This window comes from Rutilus rutilus (assembly GCF_951802725.1).
Source record: "Rutilus rutilus genome assembly, chromosome: 17".
In the NCBI taxonomy this organism is placed as follows: domain Eukaryota; kingdom Metazoa; phylum Chordata; class Actinopteri; order Cypriniformes; family Leuciscidae; genus Rutilus; species Rutilus rutilus.
The window spans coordinates 7297734-7317328 of record NC_140230.1 but is presented as its reverse complement, the minus strand read 5'-3'; the positions used below and the strand labels follow the sequence as shown (position 1 = coordinate 7317328).

General features: G+C 40.2%; 1 protein-coding gene across 1 annotated transcript in view; it reads left to right on the top strand.

The window, feature by feature from the left end:
* Positions 1 to 8517, top strand: part of adamts16 (ADAM metallopeptidase with thrombospondin type 1 motif, 16) — an 87069-nt gene extending 78552 nt beyond the window's left edge. Inside the window, exons 19-23 of the mRNA XM_084384784.1 lie at positions 1574 to 1778; positions 4211 to 4405; positions 5680 to 5889; positions 5981 to 6134; positions 7272 to 8517. Of these exons, the coding sequence (XP_084240910.1) occupies positions 1574 to 1778; positions 4211 to 4405; positions 5680 to 5889; positions 5981 to 6134; positions 7272 to 7387 (880 nt within the window). The 3' untranslated portion in view covers positions 7388 to 8517. The remainder of the gene's footprint in view (positions 1 to 1573; positions 1779 to 4210; positions 4406 to 5679; positions 5890 to 5980; positions 6135 to 7271) is intronic.
* Positions 8518 to 19595: the final 11078 nt, after the last annotated feature.

Below are 19595 nucleotides of genomic sequence, written 5' to 3'. Positions count from 1 at the left end.
CCGTCTGACCATGGCATTGCCAAATTTACCTTTTAAAGTAGGTCAAATGTCTGATTCCACCATATAAATATCATATGTATTTTAAAGAGCAGAAACTGAGGATGTCATACCATGTTGAACATCTCCAGTGCTCTTTTAAGATGAAAGCAGATCGGGTCACTGCAGCAATTACATTCATCAGAGCTGTTGCAGCATTCCAGTCAGATGATGTGCTCTGCTATGAGAAATAACGTTTAGGACGGGGGATTTGGGGTTGTTTGGGGAATTCAGGGACAACTGATGAGCTGATGTTTTGACTGGTTGGTTTTGCTGAAAGTCAACAAACCATCCGCTCTTGATAATCAAGGTGTCTCAGTTACAACTCGCCTAACCAGAGCTGAGGCTTGTGGGAAAGGACACTGTAGCCACATTCTATGTGTACGTTCAGAATAGCATACTACCACTCTATATTTCTCTATGTACAGAAAACTGTATCCCACAACGCAATGCACTGGACCTTTTATTTTCAATGTGACGAATGAACCACAGTTTTTATCGTCTCCTTTTTGGCCAGTTCTGTTATTGTGAATTAAACCTAAACTATAATTAACTATAATATAACTAGGGATAAAAACTATAATTTGGGATGTGCTGGAGTAGACTTTACAGAGTGATTGACTCTTGCATTATCACCTCTTGATGGAAATAAATGTTGTGATGTTATTTCCATCAAGAGGTGCATTCATTTTTGGTCAAGATCTTGTATTGGCAATGCAAGAGTCCAGCACTCTGTGAAGTCTCCTCCAGCACATCCCAAAGACTTTCAGTGAATGTAAGGTCTGGACTCAGAGGTGCCAATTCATGTGTGAAAATGATTCTTCATGCTCCCTCACAACCATTCTTTCACAATCTGAGCCTGATGAATCTTGACATTGTCATCCTGGAATATGGCTATGATGTGTCTTCCTACATGTTTTTTTAAGAAATGAAAAGCTATACACTCCATCAATTAGGGTTAGAAGAACTGTTGAAAGCCTCTAAGTGCCATCTGAAAATTTCTTCTAGAATGGTCATTTTTATCAAGCTCGTATATTTAAGTTCAGTAATTTCACTTAAATGACAATTAATAGGCAATTTTCATTGCAATTTAAGTGAAATTACTGAACTTAAATATACGAGCTTGATAAAAATGATCATTCTAGAAGAAAATTTCAGATGGCACTTAGAGGCTTTTGCATCTGAACTCTTCATATATATATACAAGTTTGTATGATGGGGACATAAAAATGTATTGCATAGCAAATATGACCCAGAATACTGTTTAAATGCTTACCATAATGTGTTTGATTTGGCTTTGTTTTTGTCTTTTTTATAGTAAGCCATATACAATATTCAGTATAACTGAGCAGCATGTAGTATGCAGTACACTAGTACTTCATTGCCTTTGCCTCAGTGGAAAAGGAATGCTCTGGGAAAGCTTGGGTTGAACTCGGCACATGTGATAAATATTAGTGATTCTTTGTATCGACAAAGAACTCTTTCTAGATGTAAAGAACTTATAAAAATATCTTGTGCGTGCTGTTGTGTACCACAGCTGGAGTGTGGAGGACTGGGGTGTGTGCAGTCGCAGCTGTGGATCTGGAGAGAAGATCAGACAGGTGCGCTGTCTTCAGAAAACAGGCCCTGATCTGGTGGACACAGTGAATGATGACCAGTGTGCACAACCACCGCCGTCTCGCAGACAGACCTGCAACACACACACCTGCCCACCGGTCTGGAGCACTGGACCCTGGTCTCAGGTTAGTGATCACTCACACAACTCTGTGGCAATCAACAATGCATCATATGTCTACATAGACAACAACCTTCATATGTAAAGTGACAAATGCTCTACATAAATAATTGCTAAGCTAATGGCTATTGTGTGAAATATTAAAGAATTTTTCTTCATATAAAACCTATTATTTTCAGGGTCAGTTTGGCCCGAAGACATTTTTGAGTTGTCAGAAATACTGGTTAACCTAGGATTTTTTCTTGTAGTTGTGTGACTATTTCTCATTTAGGGTCATGAGCATGCCTGCAAAGTTTCGATGCTCTGTGATGTGGAATGTGTGTACGGAGTATACAAATACGGTGTATTTATTGCAGTCTCGTATTATCATTCTCGATAATCTCGATCTGCGTCACGCATCATATTTGGATTTTACTATACATGCAACCCCTGACAGAACACAAGACCCAAAAGACAAGATTTATCGGCAAATATTAACATGGATATTCCCGCTGTCCACCTCCTCCTGCTGGAACAGAGGGATCACTCCCTCGAGGATTGAGGAGGACTGAGTATGTTGAGTAGGTGCTGGTGCAGTGTGACTCACCTTTTCCCATCAGCCTCGCTGACAAGGAAAACGCTAGACCCATTTGCAATGGAGCCAGAGCCAGAGCCCACTGCTGAATTGAAGCTGAGCCCACCATGAAGATCAAGCCAGCTGTTTTTGTCCCAGAACCCGAGCCCAACACAAAGTCTGTACAGGTGTGCAAGCCGGCAACAACGTGCATCACGGAGGGCATTTTAATGGAGTTTGAAGGGAATTAATTGGAGCCTCACCCACACTCCCAAGGCTTAGGTGCGTACACAATGCTGGGTCTCAATGGAACTGTTATTTTGTGTGCTAGATGAGGTAATCTCTGGTCTTCAGTCACAACTATTCCCATCCAGTTCCAAGTCGTCTCACTCATCGCTGGATATGGCCAGTTCAAAGTTGTCACTGGTTGAGCCCAGCTCCAAGTAATCGTTGGTTGGGCCCAGCTCCAAGTTGTCTTCTTTGTCCAACACCTAGTCTTCGTCGTCCAGGGCTTCTCGGTCATCAGCTCCACCTTGGCCTGTGGATCCCTCATCTCCACCTCTAGCCTCTGGGCCCCAGACTTCACCTCGGCCCTCCGGCCTGTCGGCTTCGCCTTGGTTTCGACGCTCCCCCCGCTCTCCATCGTCTACTGCCTTCCCTCAGGCAACGCCGGGCTCCCTCATCCCTCTGGCTCTACCTTGGTCTGTCACTCTGGCTCTGCCTCAGACTTCCAAGTCAGCAGTTGCACCTCGACCCTCCACCTCTCTGGCTCCGGCGGGCTCCTCCTTCCCTCCAGTTCTACCATTGTCATCACTCCCACTGTTTCTGCCCTAGTCTGCCAACCCCACGCCTCCACATTGGTCACGCCCGCCTGCAGCTCCACCGTGGCCCCGGGTCGTCCTGGATCTTCAGCTCTGCCTGGGTCTTCACCTTCACAGTCTCCACCTCAGTTAGTCATCTCCCTGGTGTCATCTCCGCCCAGCGTGTCTATCAAGGCTCGACTATGGCTCCTCCCTCCATCGGCCCCTCCATGGACCTTCATCCTGTCATGGCTATGGGTCATCCTCCTGCTCCTCCTGTCTCTGCTCTTGTTTCTTCTGTCTTTGCCCTGGCTCCTCCCACCTCCGTCTCCTCTCTGGCCGTCGTCTCCTTGGTGTCTTCATCTGCCTGCTACTCATCCTCCTACAGAGCCCCCTCTCTCCCTCTTAGGCTGGACTATGGATACAGTGCAAGGATGCACTTTCTTGGGGACTCTTCTTGGTTTTTATTAGTCTCTTAGTAAAGTCTTATATTATCATTTATTCTTTGGATTTTTCTATACACACAACCCCTGACACTCTAAAGCAGTGGTCTCAAACTCAATTCCTGGAGGGCCACAGCTCTGCACAGTTTAGCTCCAACCAGCTCCAACTCACACCTGCAAGGAAGTTTCTAGTAATCCTGAAGACCTTGATTAGCTGGATCAGGTGTGTTTGATTAGGGTTGGAGCAAAACTGTGCAGAGCTGTGGCCCTCCAGGAATTGAGTTTGAGATCACTGCTCTAAAGGTATAAACATTTATGCATTTTGCAGATGCTTTTGTTGTTGTTTTTCCCTCATTTAAAAGTTTTAAAAATGAATAAATGAACACCTTTTCAGAGTTTTAAATGAAAGACTCCAGTTCCTATAAGTAGCCTAATAAAAACCTAAAAGTGGATTACCTCATAAGGGTCAACATGGCTTGCTGTGAATAGTGCATTTTGACAATTGCATCCGTAACTGAACACTTTAACTTTGTGCAAAGCTGCATCACCAGCCAGCAGAACATAAAAAAAAACATTTTTAATTCTACAGTTAAATCTTCACTGAGGAATATTGTCTTACATTATGGGTGAATCTTTTTCCCAGTGTTCTCGTAAATGTGGCAAGGGAGTGATGAAGAGAGCGGTGGCGTGTGTGAGCAGTGACTCCAGTTCTTACACCCGCGTGCTGCCGGACGCTTCATGTGCCGCTCTGCCCAAACCCAGCAGCCAAGAGACCTGCATGATCAAACGCTGCCACAAACAACGCAAGGCCCAGTGGTTCGTCTCCACCTGGCAAACGGTACAACCCTCAGCAGGAGACTTGCACTGCATTGTGATAGAGTGGGGTGATGTGGAGTAGTGATTAATCCTATATTTAAAGTAACCAAATGGTTTTGAGTTCAAACCCCAGGGGTGATGCATGAACTTTTATACTTATGAGGCAGACATTTAAAGGAATAGTTCACTCAGAGTGACATTTTCATTATTTGCTCACCCTCATGTCTGGTTTTCTGATATATTAATTAATTATGACATAATACAATTTTGGGGTGAACTGTTCTTTTAACCCTGCTCTGCTCCAGATATATTGTCCTTGTAATATGAGTACTTTAAGTCCCTTTGGGTAAAAGCATCTGATAACCCTTGTGAAAAAAAAAAAAAACACTTTATCAAACTTTATAAAAAAAAAAAATGTACTTATACGAAACAAAAGGATTATACTTAAGTGTTAACTGAATGTTTTCGGACACTTAAATGAATATTTACTGCAATCAAATTAATGTTTATTGTTGTACTAACCTTAAACAAAACCCTAACCCTACAATCAGTATATTTTTTTGATTTTAGTAAACTGAAATGTATTTACTGTGTTTATCAAATTGATTAGTCCAATGTATATGAAATGACCAAAAATAAAACTCAAAAAGCCTGTGAAAAAAATAAACTAAATATTGATTTGAGATTTTTTACAGTGTACCTGTTAATTGATATTACTCAGTACATAAATGTATAATCACACTTTAACTAAGGCACCTTAAAATAAAATGTTACACTTAATTTTAATGTGTCTCTGCTACAGTGTAATTATACATTTAAGTACTGAGTAATATTAATTAACTGCATGTACTTACTATCGGGTTAGGGTAGGATTAGGGTTTGGTTTAGGTTTAGTAGCATTTATAGTTATTACTATAGTAAATAAATGTAACGTGTAGTAACAAGGACACATTCAAATCAAGTATTACCAAAAGATAATTTAAACACGATTTAAAATGTAATTTAAAGTAAAACTTTTAATTTTAAGTTTGTGTTAAGAATTTTTTTTATAAAAGTATACACTCTTTAAGTTAATTTAAGTGGCCTTTTATTTTTCATTAATATTATATTATATATTTTTTTTAAATATATATATTTGTAAGATTTTAAGTACACTACAAGTGCACATGCAGTACAATTAAGCACACTTCTTTTACACAAGGAAAAGGACAGGTTACTGCTTCAGTCTCTTTTATAATGCACAGACGTGTGTTTGGGCTGAATGAGGTCTGTGATATTCTCTCTTTCTCTCTGCAGTGTTCGGTGTCATGTGGAAAGGGGCTTCAGCTGCGTGTCGTGAAGTGCGCAGAGAAGGATGTGGCAGGAAAATATAGAGAACTGTCACCCAAAAAGTGTCAGAATGTGCCCAAACCCTCCATGGAGCTCCAGAGAACCTGCGTCCTGCCAGACTGTCCCGTCCTCTCTCCTCACAGCAGACCAGACTGGTACTCCTCACCGTGGTCTCAGGCAGGTCTTCCGCCACACATCATGAGCTCAGCAGGAAGAGTAGGATGCTTGATTTTGATCTTGGCATGCCGTGTTTTGTGTTTGTCTGCAGTGTACGGTGTCGTGTGGTGGAGGGGTTCAGGTGCGCTCAGTGCAGTGTCTTGTTCATGGGCGTCCCTCCTCTGGGTGTGTCCTGCAGATGAAGCCAGTGATGTCCCAGGCCTGTAACACTGCATTCTGCCCCCAGCCAGAGAAGGTCATGAAAGGTCTGTCATGAGCTATGATATTAGTTGAGTTATGCAATAAAAATGATTTTGAGCAAAAAGTTGTTAAAAATGTAATATTTGTATTATTATGCATGTCAGTAAATTATAATAATAATTGATTAATATCATTTTTGTAGTTAATGTGATTAAAATGTTTAATTTACTGATGATTATATATGTATATATATAGTAATATGTAAGTACTAAAATTACTAAAACTAAAATTAAAATAAATTAAATCTAAAAAAAACTAAAATTACAAATGCACATATAATTACTAAACTTAAAACTAAAAATATACAAATAAAAGCTGATTTACAATATTAAAAATAGTATATATAATAGTATATAAATGACACGTTTGCACATATTTGTTGACAAATTAATTATATTAATTAAGGAATATAATAGTGTCCAAAACCCTTTATGCTGGGTTTGTGTACGTTTTGACCATTTCATTTCCTATTTGGAAAGAAAGAACGTGAAAGACAACCTGTAGTAACTTTATTTTAAGGTGACGTAGTAACTAATGGAACTAATCCATATGAATTGAGCGGTTTAGTCCAAATCTTCTGAAGAGACACAATCACTTTATATGATGAACAGATTTAATTTAGGCTTTTATTCACATATAAACATTCATCAATGCACAGATCAGATATGATAAACTAAGGCTCAAGCATGTTCGCTTGATGTGCGAGAACCAATGAGGTTCATTCTCACGTGTTACGCATCACGTTTGAGCTTCGCAAGAATGTTTATGGTCACTTATTAATGTTTATATGTGAATAAAAGCCAAAATTAAATATTTTCAAATAAAGCGAACAAGTGTCTTCAGAAAATTTGGACTATACTGTTTGAAACAACACGAGGGTGGGTAACTGATGACAATTTTTGGGTGAACTCACCCTTTAACAAAGTTTGGCTCGATATCTCCTTTTTACACATGTGGGAGGCCCATTTCATCCGATTGGTCGGAACGTCTTTTCCTTTCTCGTTATTCCTTTTCAAATAGAAAATGAAATAATAATTGGCTATTCTGTTTATTTATTTATTTATTTATTTATTTTTATTCATTATTAGGCTGAATAAGACATTTATCTTGCTACATTGTAACATCAATGTCTCCCTGTGCAGATGTGATCTGTAAAGATCATTTCAACTGGTGTTATCTGGTGCCTCAGCACGGCGTTTGCAACCACAAGTTCTATGGGAAGCAATGCTGCAAGTCCTGCTCACACACAAACCCGTGAGAACTTCTGCTCTAGATGTTTGACCGTGACCTTCTGAGCCCTCGCAGGAGCAGAGTGATGCCCGCTCTAATGCTGTGTTGAACATGTACTGAACAAAGACATTATTAAGGACTCAAAGTGGCTTGTTTGTCTGGGACTTCAGTGGAGAATGACACGGCCTGCTGATGACGGCGAGACTGCAAGTGTGTCTGCAGGAAATGACATCATCGACAAAGCCCTATGGAGGGGATACCGTGTCAGTCGAGGGTGTGAGGACCCCTTTCATTGTGTTTCACACAACTTCAAATGATCAGGAACAAAAAATATCAGAATGCTTTGCGTCCAGATATAGACTAGACTGATTCCGTGTGGCAAAATACATGGACATGTGATATGTTTTTTCATGACCATGCTTCATAATCTCATATGAAACACATAAACTGGCTTAATGCGTTTTATGGTGGCAGCAGAAAGAATATGGCGTCATGTAGTAGAGCTACATTCATTTTTGGTGCTATATGTTGATATTAATGGCAGCCGAGCAGCTGATACATAACAGAGGTGTTAAATTAACATGAAAATGAATTAGTGCTTTTGTATGATTGATATTAATTTTCTTATTTATTAACAATACTGAAATATACCAGAATGATATTCTGCTGTAATATTGTCTTATATTGCTTTTATTTTCCTGTTTAACTTTGGGTATAGTTGCACAATTGGTATTTTTGTATGTTTTATCGTGCTTTCACAGTACTGTTTCGTATTTGGGGTTTGTTATTTTCGAGGAAAACAAAATGCAAATTAAACTAATGGGCATGAATTTAATGAACTGTAAGAAGTGTCGCATTTAACGAAGTCAGCTCTCTTCGTGGGATGTTTTTAGCAACCACACGACTGCCAAGAACTCTAAATCTGTCCTTGGTCTGATGAAGAGAAAATGCACATGAAAGGCTCCGGCATTTCACATATGGGTTTTTGCATCGCACAAATTACTTCCATCATTTACAATATTTGCATTTGTTGTACAACAGCAGTAGATGAATGTAATCGCTCATCCACAATGAATGTTATTCTGAAGAGTGGACGGAGGATTTGTTATAAATGGCAGTCCTTATTAAACGTGGCACGTGTCATATTGCCATCACATCAGAGGCTGTGTTGTCTTTCTCTCTTGGCCGTAGGAAGCAGATATGTAGATCGCTCGTGATCCGGCTTCGCTAACGCTGAGTCAGAGCTTTTTCTTGTTCTTCATATGCGCTATTGTTTCCAGATGGAGTCAGACGAGGCCACTGGAGCGCGTTCAGGAACTAATATGACTTGTGAGCTTTTCACCGACTTTTAACGCACAGCTCTGTGAAGACTTTAGCAGAAAACACATACATCACTTCATGTTATTAATGTCTCAAGACATTCGGTAAGACTTAAACCATGTTTTAGTCTTTTGAAAGTTCAGATGAATGTTCAGAATATGGAGCTGCTGAGGCAAGAACAACTGCTGCTATCACTCAAGAGCAGGGTTAGTGATCGGCACAAACCATTAACTACCTATCGGACCTATAAAACCACACCGTTTGTGCTACAGACAAATTAAAGTGTTGATGATGGAAAATTATCTTTGCAAAAGTCTTTGCAAAGAAAAAAACATCTCAGTTTACTTAAAGTGTTGTTAAATAAGTACAATTTAACCACAAGGAACAACTTTCATGATTCTGGAAATGCTCATTCTTAAAACTTGTGGAATCTTTAAATTAAATTATTGTATGTTTGATTATAATTGTTTTTCATTTACAGAAACTGGGAGTGTCATACCACGTAGCAACATGTTAAACACACTATAGCAACAGCATAGCAACACCCTATCATTGTGGTGGCAGGTTCTGCATGCGCAATCATGTTCACAGTTTCTTCTGTGAATTTAAAATGTAGTTATTGTTTATTATTATCACAAAGAAGAAAAGAACTCATCAAAACAAATTTCAATGGAGTATGGGGTCACCCGGTGGGTATTTTTGGCACAGTACTTATCTGACCGTCATCAATTTGTAGCAGTAAATGAGTAAAAGAGGTATATCGATCACAGTTCAGTAGGGGTGTGACGAGACGCTTACTCCACGAGACGAGACGAGACACGAGATTGGGTTCACGAGAACGAGACAAGACGAGATTTTTACACAATTTTTAAGAAATCCTCAATGATGAAATATATGAATGGAAAATAGTCTTTTATTCAACTGAAAATCACAAAATGCAAAACAATTTAGGTTCATTTTGAAATCAACTTGTAAAGAATGTTATTTTACTTCTATTTTAAAGAATTCTATGCAGTAAAGGACATGCAAACACTGCAAAATGTTTTGCTATAAACTCTACTGTCTGGCTTCTCCCCTGTACGATTTCACATGAGAAATCTAACTCCTTTCCACAAATCCAACATAAAGAAAAATAAAACAGTATAAATAAAATAAATATAAATAACTGAAGTAACACTTTAAATGCAAACAGTAAGTGTGTATCCATAATCAAAGTACTGCTCTCTCAAAACTACATGCAAGTTCAAACAGAAACATTTTTTTTTTCAAGCATGAAAAAGAGATAAAATTAACTACACAGAACAGACTAAGATTTTGGTCATGTTCTTTTTCAAGAATATAAGCATGTCGACGATTTGTGGCAGCATTTGAGATCTTTGGGCAGTAGCTAACTAGGGCTGCACGATATGAGGAAAAGCTGCGATGTGCGATAACATTGTTTAATATTGCGATGTCGATATGACTTGTGATATGTGAATGTTAGCTATACTGTTCCCATGTCTTAGTGCTTTAATAGGTTCTTTGCGCGATAGGTCAAATGTTTATTACCTGCCTGGTTCAGATTACACTATTTTAGCGCGATTTTGGCACGATCCGTTTCGTGGAGATTCGTAAAGGACAACGGGCGTCGGGACGCAAGATTCGATCGTTTCATTTCGAATAGTGTGTCATAGTGGGCGACAACCTACGCGTCTGCGATGCTCCAGGACATCATGACAGAAAGACTAGCATGTTTAACTTTAACGGTCCTCCACGACGGGTTGAGTGTGAGCGTGAGTGAGTGAGAGTGCGAGCAACAGTGAGTGTGCGTGTGCGCCCGCCAGTGAGCGTGTGTGTGTGTGTGTGTGTGTTCGCGCGAGAGTGAGTGAGCGAGGGACAGTGAGTGTGTGTGTGTGCGCGGAGTGTGTGTGTGTGTGTGTGTGTGTGTGTGTGTGTGATTGGCCCGGCACACAAATGATTTAAAAGTGGCAGGGGCATCTTCAATAGGCTACTAATTTCACCCTCACTCACGAGACAAAGTTTTACCTCGACGAGAAATCTCGTCGCGTTTTAATCTCGCGAGATCTCGTAACACGAGATCTCGTCACACCCCTACAGTTCAGTATGGAGTACCACAAGGCTCAGAACTAGGACTGTTGCATGCTACCCTTGGGAGATATCATTAGGAAGCATGGCATCACTGTTATGCTGATGATACTCAGCTCTAGATTTCTTTGCGGTCTGATGAAACATACCAATTCACAAAACTAACGGAATGCATAGTTGATATCAAAATTCTGACAAACAAGGTTTTAATTATTGGAACAAAAACCTTTGCATGTAATAACCTAGTATACCGTCCTTATCTCTTGATGGATGCTCTTTCAAGTCTTCGTCGTCAGTGAGGAGGGTGTGATCTTTGATAGCAGTCTTTCATTTGAAATCTACATTCCTAACATTTGGAAAATCACATTTTTCCATCTTACAAACATATCTAAATTATGACATGTGCTTTCATTGACAAATGCGGAACAGTTAGCTAATGCGTTCATGACCTCAAGGCTAGATTATTGTAATGCTCTACTGGGTGGTTGCCCTGCACACTTAATAAACAAACTCCAGCTGGTCCAAAACGCAGCAGTTCGAGTTCTTAATAGAACCAGGAAGTATGGCCATATTAGCCCTGTTCTGTCAACACTGCATTGGCTCCCTATTAAACATTTTACATGCATACATTTTAAAATCTTGCTTATTACTTATTAAGCCCTGAATGGTTTAGCTCCTCAGCACTTATAGCATTATAGTCCTTCACGCCAACCGTGATTTAAAAATTCTGGCCGGTTGATAATACATACAATTTCAAAATCGACTGTGAGCATTAGATCCTCTTCCTATTTAGCCCACAAACTCTGGAACAGTCTTCCCTAGCGTTGTAAAGGAGGCAGACACTGTCAGTTTAATCTAGATTTACAACCCATCTCCTTTACCTGGCATACACAACACATTAATAATTTCAAATCCCTTAAAGGATAGTTATGCTGCATAAATTAGGTCAATAGGAACCAGGAACACTTCCCATTACATTTGATGTACTTGTTACATCGTAAGAGGAATGACATCTACGCTAACATTAGTCTATCTGTGTCATTCTTATCCTGAGGTTACCGCAGTCAGACGGATCCGGTCCGCATCCAGACCAGATGGTGAATCTGCACCCAGAGACAACCACAACAGCCCTGAATGTCAGCGGAGACCATGACAACTAGATGATCCTTAGAGACAAATCGTCTGTGAAGACCTTGTCAACTAGAAATCATGAGAAGTCCTCTGACCCTATGGCTAGCTTCAACTTCTCCTCCCTCCATATGCCCGTGTGATGTATCACAATCCTCAACCATAAGGAACTTTATGAAATATTCTAAATGATATCAATAAACAATCTGACTTGTGATGCAGCCTGGAATTAAACCACACCATGCTCGTTCGTCTGGCCAGAGAAGTGGCCCACCGACTATAGCCTGATTTATAGCCTGAAGGTTTTTGTCTCCTTTTTTTGTCATACGATGGAGTTTGGGTTACTTGCCACTATAACCTTTTGGCTTTCTTAGTTGTAGACACTTAATATTCAGCAATATTATTGACTTAAACGCACTGTTGCGTAAACAATGTTTTCTCCAGAACTTCTTTATAGATTAATTTAATTAATTCCATAATTTACTTTAATTTACTTTACACAGTTATTGAACTGAACTAAATCAACACTGAACTGATTCCAGCTGAATTATTCTTGTTTACAATTGTTCTTTTAGAGCTGCTTTACAGAAGAATTGAATTCTGTTTGTATCAATGTATCATTGTATCTGCAAAGCTGCTTTGAAACTATCTGAATTGACTTGTGAAAGTAAAACCAGCAGGAGGTGGGGGCAAGTAGGCAAGCTTTGGGACATACGTCATAATTGCGTCTTTAACAAACTGATTTGTTGCTTAGTTATGTGTATCCTGTCACTATTTAAACTGCCCTTTCAATCATCTGTCACAGTTAACATCCTCCCATTCAATTTAATTTAATTTCCTACTATTTCGGAGAGAAATGTAGTCGCACGTTGATCTGCCAGTCGTGGGTCTTTCATGCAGAGACTCTCCTCATGTGTTTGCAATTAGCATAATGATGCATTTAAAAGTTAATGACCAAACGTATCTTTACAAAAGTTCACAATGCTGTTGTGGATGTGGATAACATTTAATAAATATCTTTTCATCAGGTTAGATACGAATTATTAATCACTCATCCTCTTGATCTAAACCTACTTAACCATTGGACTCGCACATCCGCTATGTTTGTATTTTTTCGAATGAATCGAATCCTCATCCAGCGCGCAATGGGTTGTGGGCAATATTAGCTGTTAGAGTGCGCTTGGATCTGCACTTCGGATTCTAACCAGAAAAAGTAGACCATCCAGGTATCTTTGGAATACTCATTTCAACATACTATGACAACATAATTCTAATTTCGAATACTATTTAGGACGGATAGTATGCTAATTGGGACTTAATGAGTGAGACATCGAGTCGTTAATTTGAACGATTCATTCAAACGTCAGATTTAGTCAGGAAGGAATCAAGCAACAGTCTTTATGGATCAGTCATTGAATCATTGACTCACCCAATTCGTTAAAAAATGCAGTGTTTATCAGAAATACAACGGTTCTGCTGTGACTCTGTTTAGAACTATTTTCGGTGGTGGAATAGAGCAAAAACAGGCGATATTGACAATAATGTGTATAAAATATATAACCTATTTTTTTTTTTTTTATTAATTTATCTATTAATTATGTTCCATGGGAACAAGTATAAAATAGTATAAAATGATCTTCAAAGGAGGACAATTGAGCTCAAGGCTGCACCGGTATGCAGATATGGCTAATTTGAACCGCACTGTCCGACCTAAAATGCATACCATATATGCGCTTACTTAAGAGAAATTAGAGCTCAGATAACAGTTCATCCATGAGAATCAAATCCAGAAGTATAAATGAACATGGTTACACGACAAATCTCACAAACAACACACCAGTTCAGCGAGAGTGACATAGGAGGAAGTGAATGAGAAACAGAGAGCTGATTTACGGCTAGTCAGCTGTGGCAGTGTGATGTGCTCATTTGGTTCTGCATGTGTTCTTGGTCCTGGTGAAGATGATCTCACCAACCTTTTTGAATCCCTCATCAGACACGGACAATGTCAAATTAGTTCAATCCTGTGGATGTGTTTCCACCATGCATACGTTAGCATGGAACTAAACAACAACATATGGATTGGCAAGAACATTCGGTCCCACTTTATATTGTGGCCTTAATACCTGTGAACTTACATGGTAACTAGATGTGTACATAGTATGTAACTACAGTGTATAAGTACACATTGGTACATAGTATCTACAGCTGTAATATTTGTGTAACTACACATATGTAACAATCCACAGAATGTATGTGTAAGTACAAATGTGTAAGAGGATATTGGTAACAACACTTTTTTCACTTCAGTAAGTACACATGTGTAACAGGAATTATGTAATTACATTTTGTAACAACAATATGTATTTACACAAGTTTCCTATGTGTATACCATGTATTTACCACTGGAAGGACTAATGTTAAATTACAACTACAGTTTCACCTTGTGATACTAGTGTACTTACATGGCAACTCCTCGAGAACTGTCCATTCCGTGGGTTGTTACATACTGTTTGTGTAGTTACACAAATATTACAGCTGTAGATACTATGTACCAATGTGTACTTAACTGTAGTTACATACCATGTACACACTAGTTACCATGTAAGTTCACAGGTATTAGGGCCACTTAATATAAACTGGGACCAAACATTCCTTTTAGACAAACATAGTGGCTATCCCTAACCGTTATCCTCAGACGGCACTAACCAGTTTTGCCATGCAGGTGAAATATCATATCAAAATTGGATCAGTATCCTTTGTTGGTCTAGGAACAACATTTGTATCAATTAGATTGTAAGGTTAAGGTAAAGGTTGAAGCTTGAATAAAGTCCTTATCAACCTGTCATTTCCCTGTGATTTTATGGTTAGTTAGTGGTTAGGGTCAGGGTTAGTTCACCCAGCCTCTCTGCTTCCCACCGTCCACCACCATTCAGACACACACACAAATTGGCATCTTGGCAACCAAAACTGATAGGATATTAAACAGTTAACCCTAATAAAACTCTCGTCATTTACTTACTGGTTGGGAACCGTGAACCGCATCTTATTAAGAAAATAACACATCCATGAATTCCCTGAATACACTATAGTACTCAGTACTCAATGTGTTATTGAGCCGTTGCTCTCTATCAACTAACTAGCATTATACTATTTAAAACAATTTAAGGTTATACTTTACAATAAGGTCTCATTTGTTAACATTAGTTTATGTACTAACTAACATGAACTAGCAATGAGAAATGTATTTTACAGTGTTTATTAACCTTTGTTAATGTTAGTTAATACAAACGTTCATGTTCATGTTAGTTCACAGTGCATTAATGTTAACAGATACAATGTTTGATCTTAAAAATATTTAGTAAATGCTGAGATTAACTTTAACTAAGATTAATAAATGCTGTAGAAGTATTATTCATTGTTAGGTCATGTTAACTAATGAAACCTTATTGTATAATGTTACTCTTTTTATATAAAGGAGATTTCTAAAGCCCACATGAAAGTTTTTCTTGATAAAATTTCCTCTTTTTTTTGTTTCAATTTTGGTTGGTGAAAAAGATTACTTTAAAAACTAAAAATAACTGGCACATCTTCTTCCTCCATCTGTGATGGAAAGACTATCCTATTGATCAACCTTATGTTATGCATGTTCTGTTTTTATTTTACACTTTTCATTAACATTAACACATCGTGGAGTGATTCTCTATCACAACATCACAGTGAATTTAATTATGTCCTAATGTTGGGTTTGCATGTTTTATGGAGATATTCCATTGACATAATAGTTTTTGTACTGTACAAACTGTAATTCTAACCCTACCCTGCACAGAAAACTTTCTGCATTTTTACATTTTCAAAAAACATCACTTAGTATGACTTATAAGCTGATTTTGAATATTGCCATCTTTGTGGGGACATTTTGTCCCATAACGTACCTAAATCCCAGACACACACTTAGCCTACTTACACACAGAGACAATCGTTACATATGGAAAGATTTATCCAGGTAATGCGCGCTCTGAGAGCTGCAAGGCCTGCCATTGGAGGTTAACGTGCACATGCTCTGTGAAGATGATATTAATATTAATCAGACACATACTAACAACAAAGAGAGGAAACCACTCACAGCTGTTCATTTATTTCTTTGATTCAGGCTGTGCATGAATAATTACATGAAAAAAACTATAATGAAAGATTTTAAATAAAGTATTGTGTCCAATCTCTCTTTTTTTTTTCTTTTTTTTTTTTTTTTTGAGAATCATGGCACATCATTGGTATTGGTATCCACTACTGAAATGTTGGTAAGGTTAGAATACTAACTGAGCCATGGCTTGCATTAGTTTAAACATGTAAAAACATGCAGTTAACAATTTTATACACAGAATTATGATAGAATTCTGGGTGCCAGTACAGACCAATGATATTTTTGTAAGTCCTTGAGAACTGCTTGTTTGTTTCACTGATAGCACAAGACGTCTGCTGCCCTCATGTGACTGTCAGAGGAAAACGCAGCATACATCCTACTGGTCAGGTCAATCTCTTAAAAATTGCAATATATATATATTGCAATTTTTGCAATCTCTAAAAAATTGTATATATATATATCCAATATAAATGCATTTAAAGCATTTGAATTCTTTGAAGAAAACCTCAAAATGATCCATTACTGGTCAATGTGTTTTCAATATCTGACAAGTTCCTTTGTTTTTCAGGGGATTCTTAAAGACATAGCTTTTGTTACTAAAATATATATATATATATTTCTTGGCTGTATATTATGTACTAGATTTTATTTTATTATTTACTCAGAGTGTTAAACTTAAGGGAAGGGGAAGACAATAATTGCAATAGAATATAATTAATACATAAGACATTAAGAACTCATTTATATACAATTTGATTTACTCTCCACTGGGGGAAAATGTTTTACCCCTACCCTGGGCCAAGTTGAGCCAAAAATTACAAAAATATAAATTAAAACAAAGTCTCTTTTTTTTTGCCATGGATATTCACACCGAGTGGACAACGCTGAAATAAGTTCCCCTCCTGTGATCCAGCGAAGAAGAAGATGTCACTATGAGGATGCCGCATATGCGGCGGCCCAACAAGTTGCCAGACTTGCATGATGAGTGCCTGCTGTGTCTGGGCCGTGCTCATGTCAAGGCAGTCATGGAGAGGACAGATTGCCAGTTCTGTGAAGATCTGCCAAACAAGAGTCTCTGCGCAAATTTTCAGCAACCCAACCTCATTTGGGAGGCTCTCTCGATCAGCTGACACTGGCCCAGTGCCCATGTGCTTTTTGTCCTCCACAGCCCCCAATTTCATATTCGGAGGAAAGCTTTCGCCCTTCCCCTGAAGCGAGGAACCTGGTCTCCTTCGGATCCATGGAGGATGATGCGATGTCGACGAACACCTCTGAGCGAGGTGCTTGGTCAGAGGCTGCCTTTGATGAGTACGCTTCCCTGTGACCCCAGTGGATGAGGACCTCATGAATATCCTCACTGAAGCGGTGGCTGAGATTGGCCTGAAATGGTCAGACCCAGAACAGCCAAAGAATAAGTGGATGGATGCCAGTTGGCAGCCTCCTCAGAGACCGGCACCATTTTTCCCCGAGCTGCATGCGGAGTCAACCTAGGCATGGTGTTTCCCTCATTCAACCCAAGCCCATGCCCTGGGAACTCACCTCCCTTGGTCGACGGGGCAGATGAATGCGGGTATGCCTGATCTCATCCCGTCGAAAAGTCCATCGTGGCCCACCATTGCGTGGATGAAAATCCAATCTGTCCCTGCCCTCTAAGCCTTGTTGCACTACAGCCAACATGGCGGAGAAAGACTACATGGCGGTAGGACACGCTGTGTCTGCCCTGCACACTCTCACCGTCGTGCAGGTATTCCAGACCAAACTGCTGAATTCCCTGAATAGGAGGGCCTGGACTTGGAGTCCTTGTGTAAGCTGCATCTGGTGGCAGACCTTGCCCTTCTCGCTGCTAAGAATGTCGCAGAAGAAGTTGGACGGAGCATGGGCAGTCTAGTGGTGCTATACATCTTCATCTTTGGCTCACCTTGACTGACATGCGTGACGCTGACAAGTCACCGCAGCCAGACGCCCCTGGAAAGCCCTGAACTGAGCCATCTGTTTTAGGCACTAAAACTATCGTGCTCGCCCAATCACTGCTGGATTCCTACTCCCATCTCCAGCATCGCCTCCCTGAACAAACTTCCTATTCATGTTTTTTAACGTGCGATTAAATCGTTCCACCAGACCGTCTGTTTGTGGGTGATAAACGCTGGTGCAAATCGATTTAATGCCCAATAATTCGTAAAGTTCATGAATAGTCCGTAACATAAATGCCGTGCCTTGAACGGTAAGAATCTCTTTCGGGATTCCCACCTGGGAGATTAACTGAAACAGCACACCCACTACGCTTTTTGCGGAAATATTGCGTAGCGACATTGCCACTAGGTATTGCGTTGCTTAATCCACCACAACTAATGCAAAGCGATGCCCCCGTGCAGATCGTTCTAATGGCCCGATGAGGTCCATTCCAATTCGTTCGAAGGGGACCTGCATAAGAGGGAGTGGGCACAATGGTGCTTTTGGATTGGCAGGTGGATTCGCCAGCTGACATTCCCGACAAGACGCACACCTGGAGAAGCTGCCCGTCGATAGTACGGACCTGTTCAAAGGCATTTTTGAGCGTTTCGTCCTGGGACATTTCCAGGGAAAAATCATCACGCTCTGTGAGGAATCTCCTTTCAAGAGCGCTCCGTTCCCCAGGCTCATCTCCCATTGGTCCTGACTCAGCTTCTCCTACCTGAGCGACCGCCCCCCTTCCCCGCTCCCCTTTATTCCAAGAGACGTCTGCACATAAATACCCAAATAATACACTCAAATCTGGCCAATTTGTCCCCAAAATTAACGGATGTCAGAGGTGCGGGCTAACCGCAACCTCTACATTATGCTTTTGTCCCTGAAATTGAATAGCCACTGACATTAAGGGGTAATTCACCACCTCCCCGTGCATGCACCGTACTTTAACCATGCGGCTCTTATCCAGTGCCTCTGGTTGAATCAGGCTTTGATGAATGGAGGTTTGGTTACATCCTGAATCCACCAAAGCCTGATACGTACCTCTCTTAATACTCACAGGTATCTGGTACAGGCCAGCTTGATCAGGGGCGGCCTGAAGAGCGTCTGGGACCTGGATCAGTGTCCCCATCTCCATCACCAGACAACGATCAATAAAATAACCAGGGTTCCCGCAATGCCAACAGGCCGACCCAGGCCTCCCCGCCGCCCTAGTGGTGGGAAGTGGGTCAAGGAATTGGCGTGGAGAGAGCAGAGGAACGGGAGTTGCGCCATTACAAAGGGTCGCATTTCAGGTCTCTATAGACCAGGAGGTTCTGGACTGGCAGTTGGCAGTTGTTGAGTCCTCCCCGGCCTCGTCTGATGCCAGTCTGGGACCTGTCTTCAGTACTCAGAGCGCTGTTAAGCCTGCTCTTCGAACCGCTTCACGCGAACGAGTTGAAAGTGCTCTCGTTTAAGACAGCGCTGCTAGCATGTGAGAATCTAGTAGTAGATATGCAAGCTCTCTCTGTTAATAGTGCTTGTATTAAGTCTGGGATGAATTATTGTATGGTGAGGATTATACTTAGGCGTGGTTATACACCCAAAGTGCTCAGGGCACAGGTTATAACACTTCAGG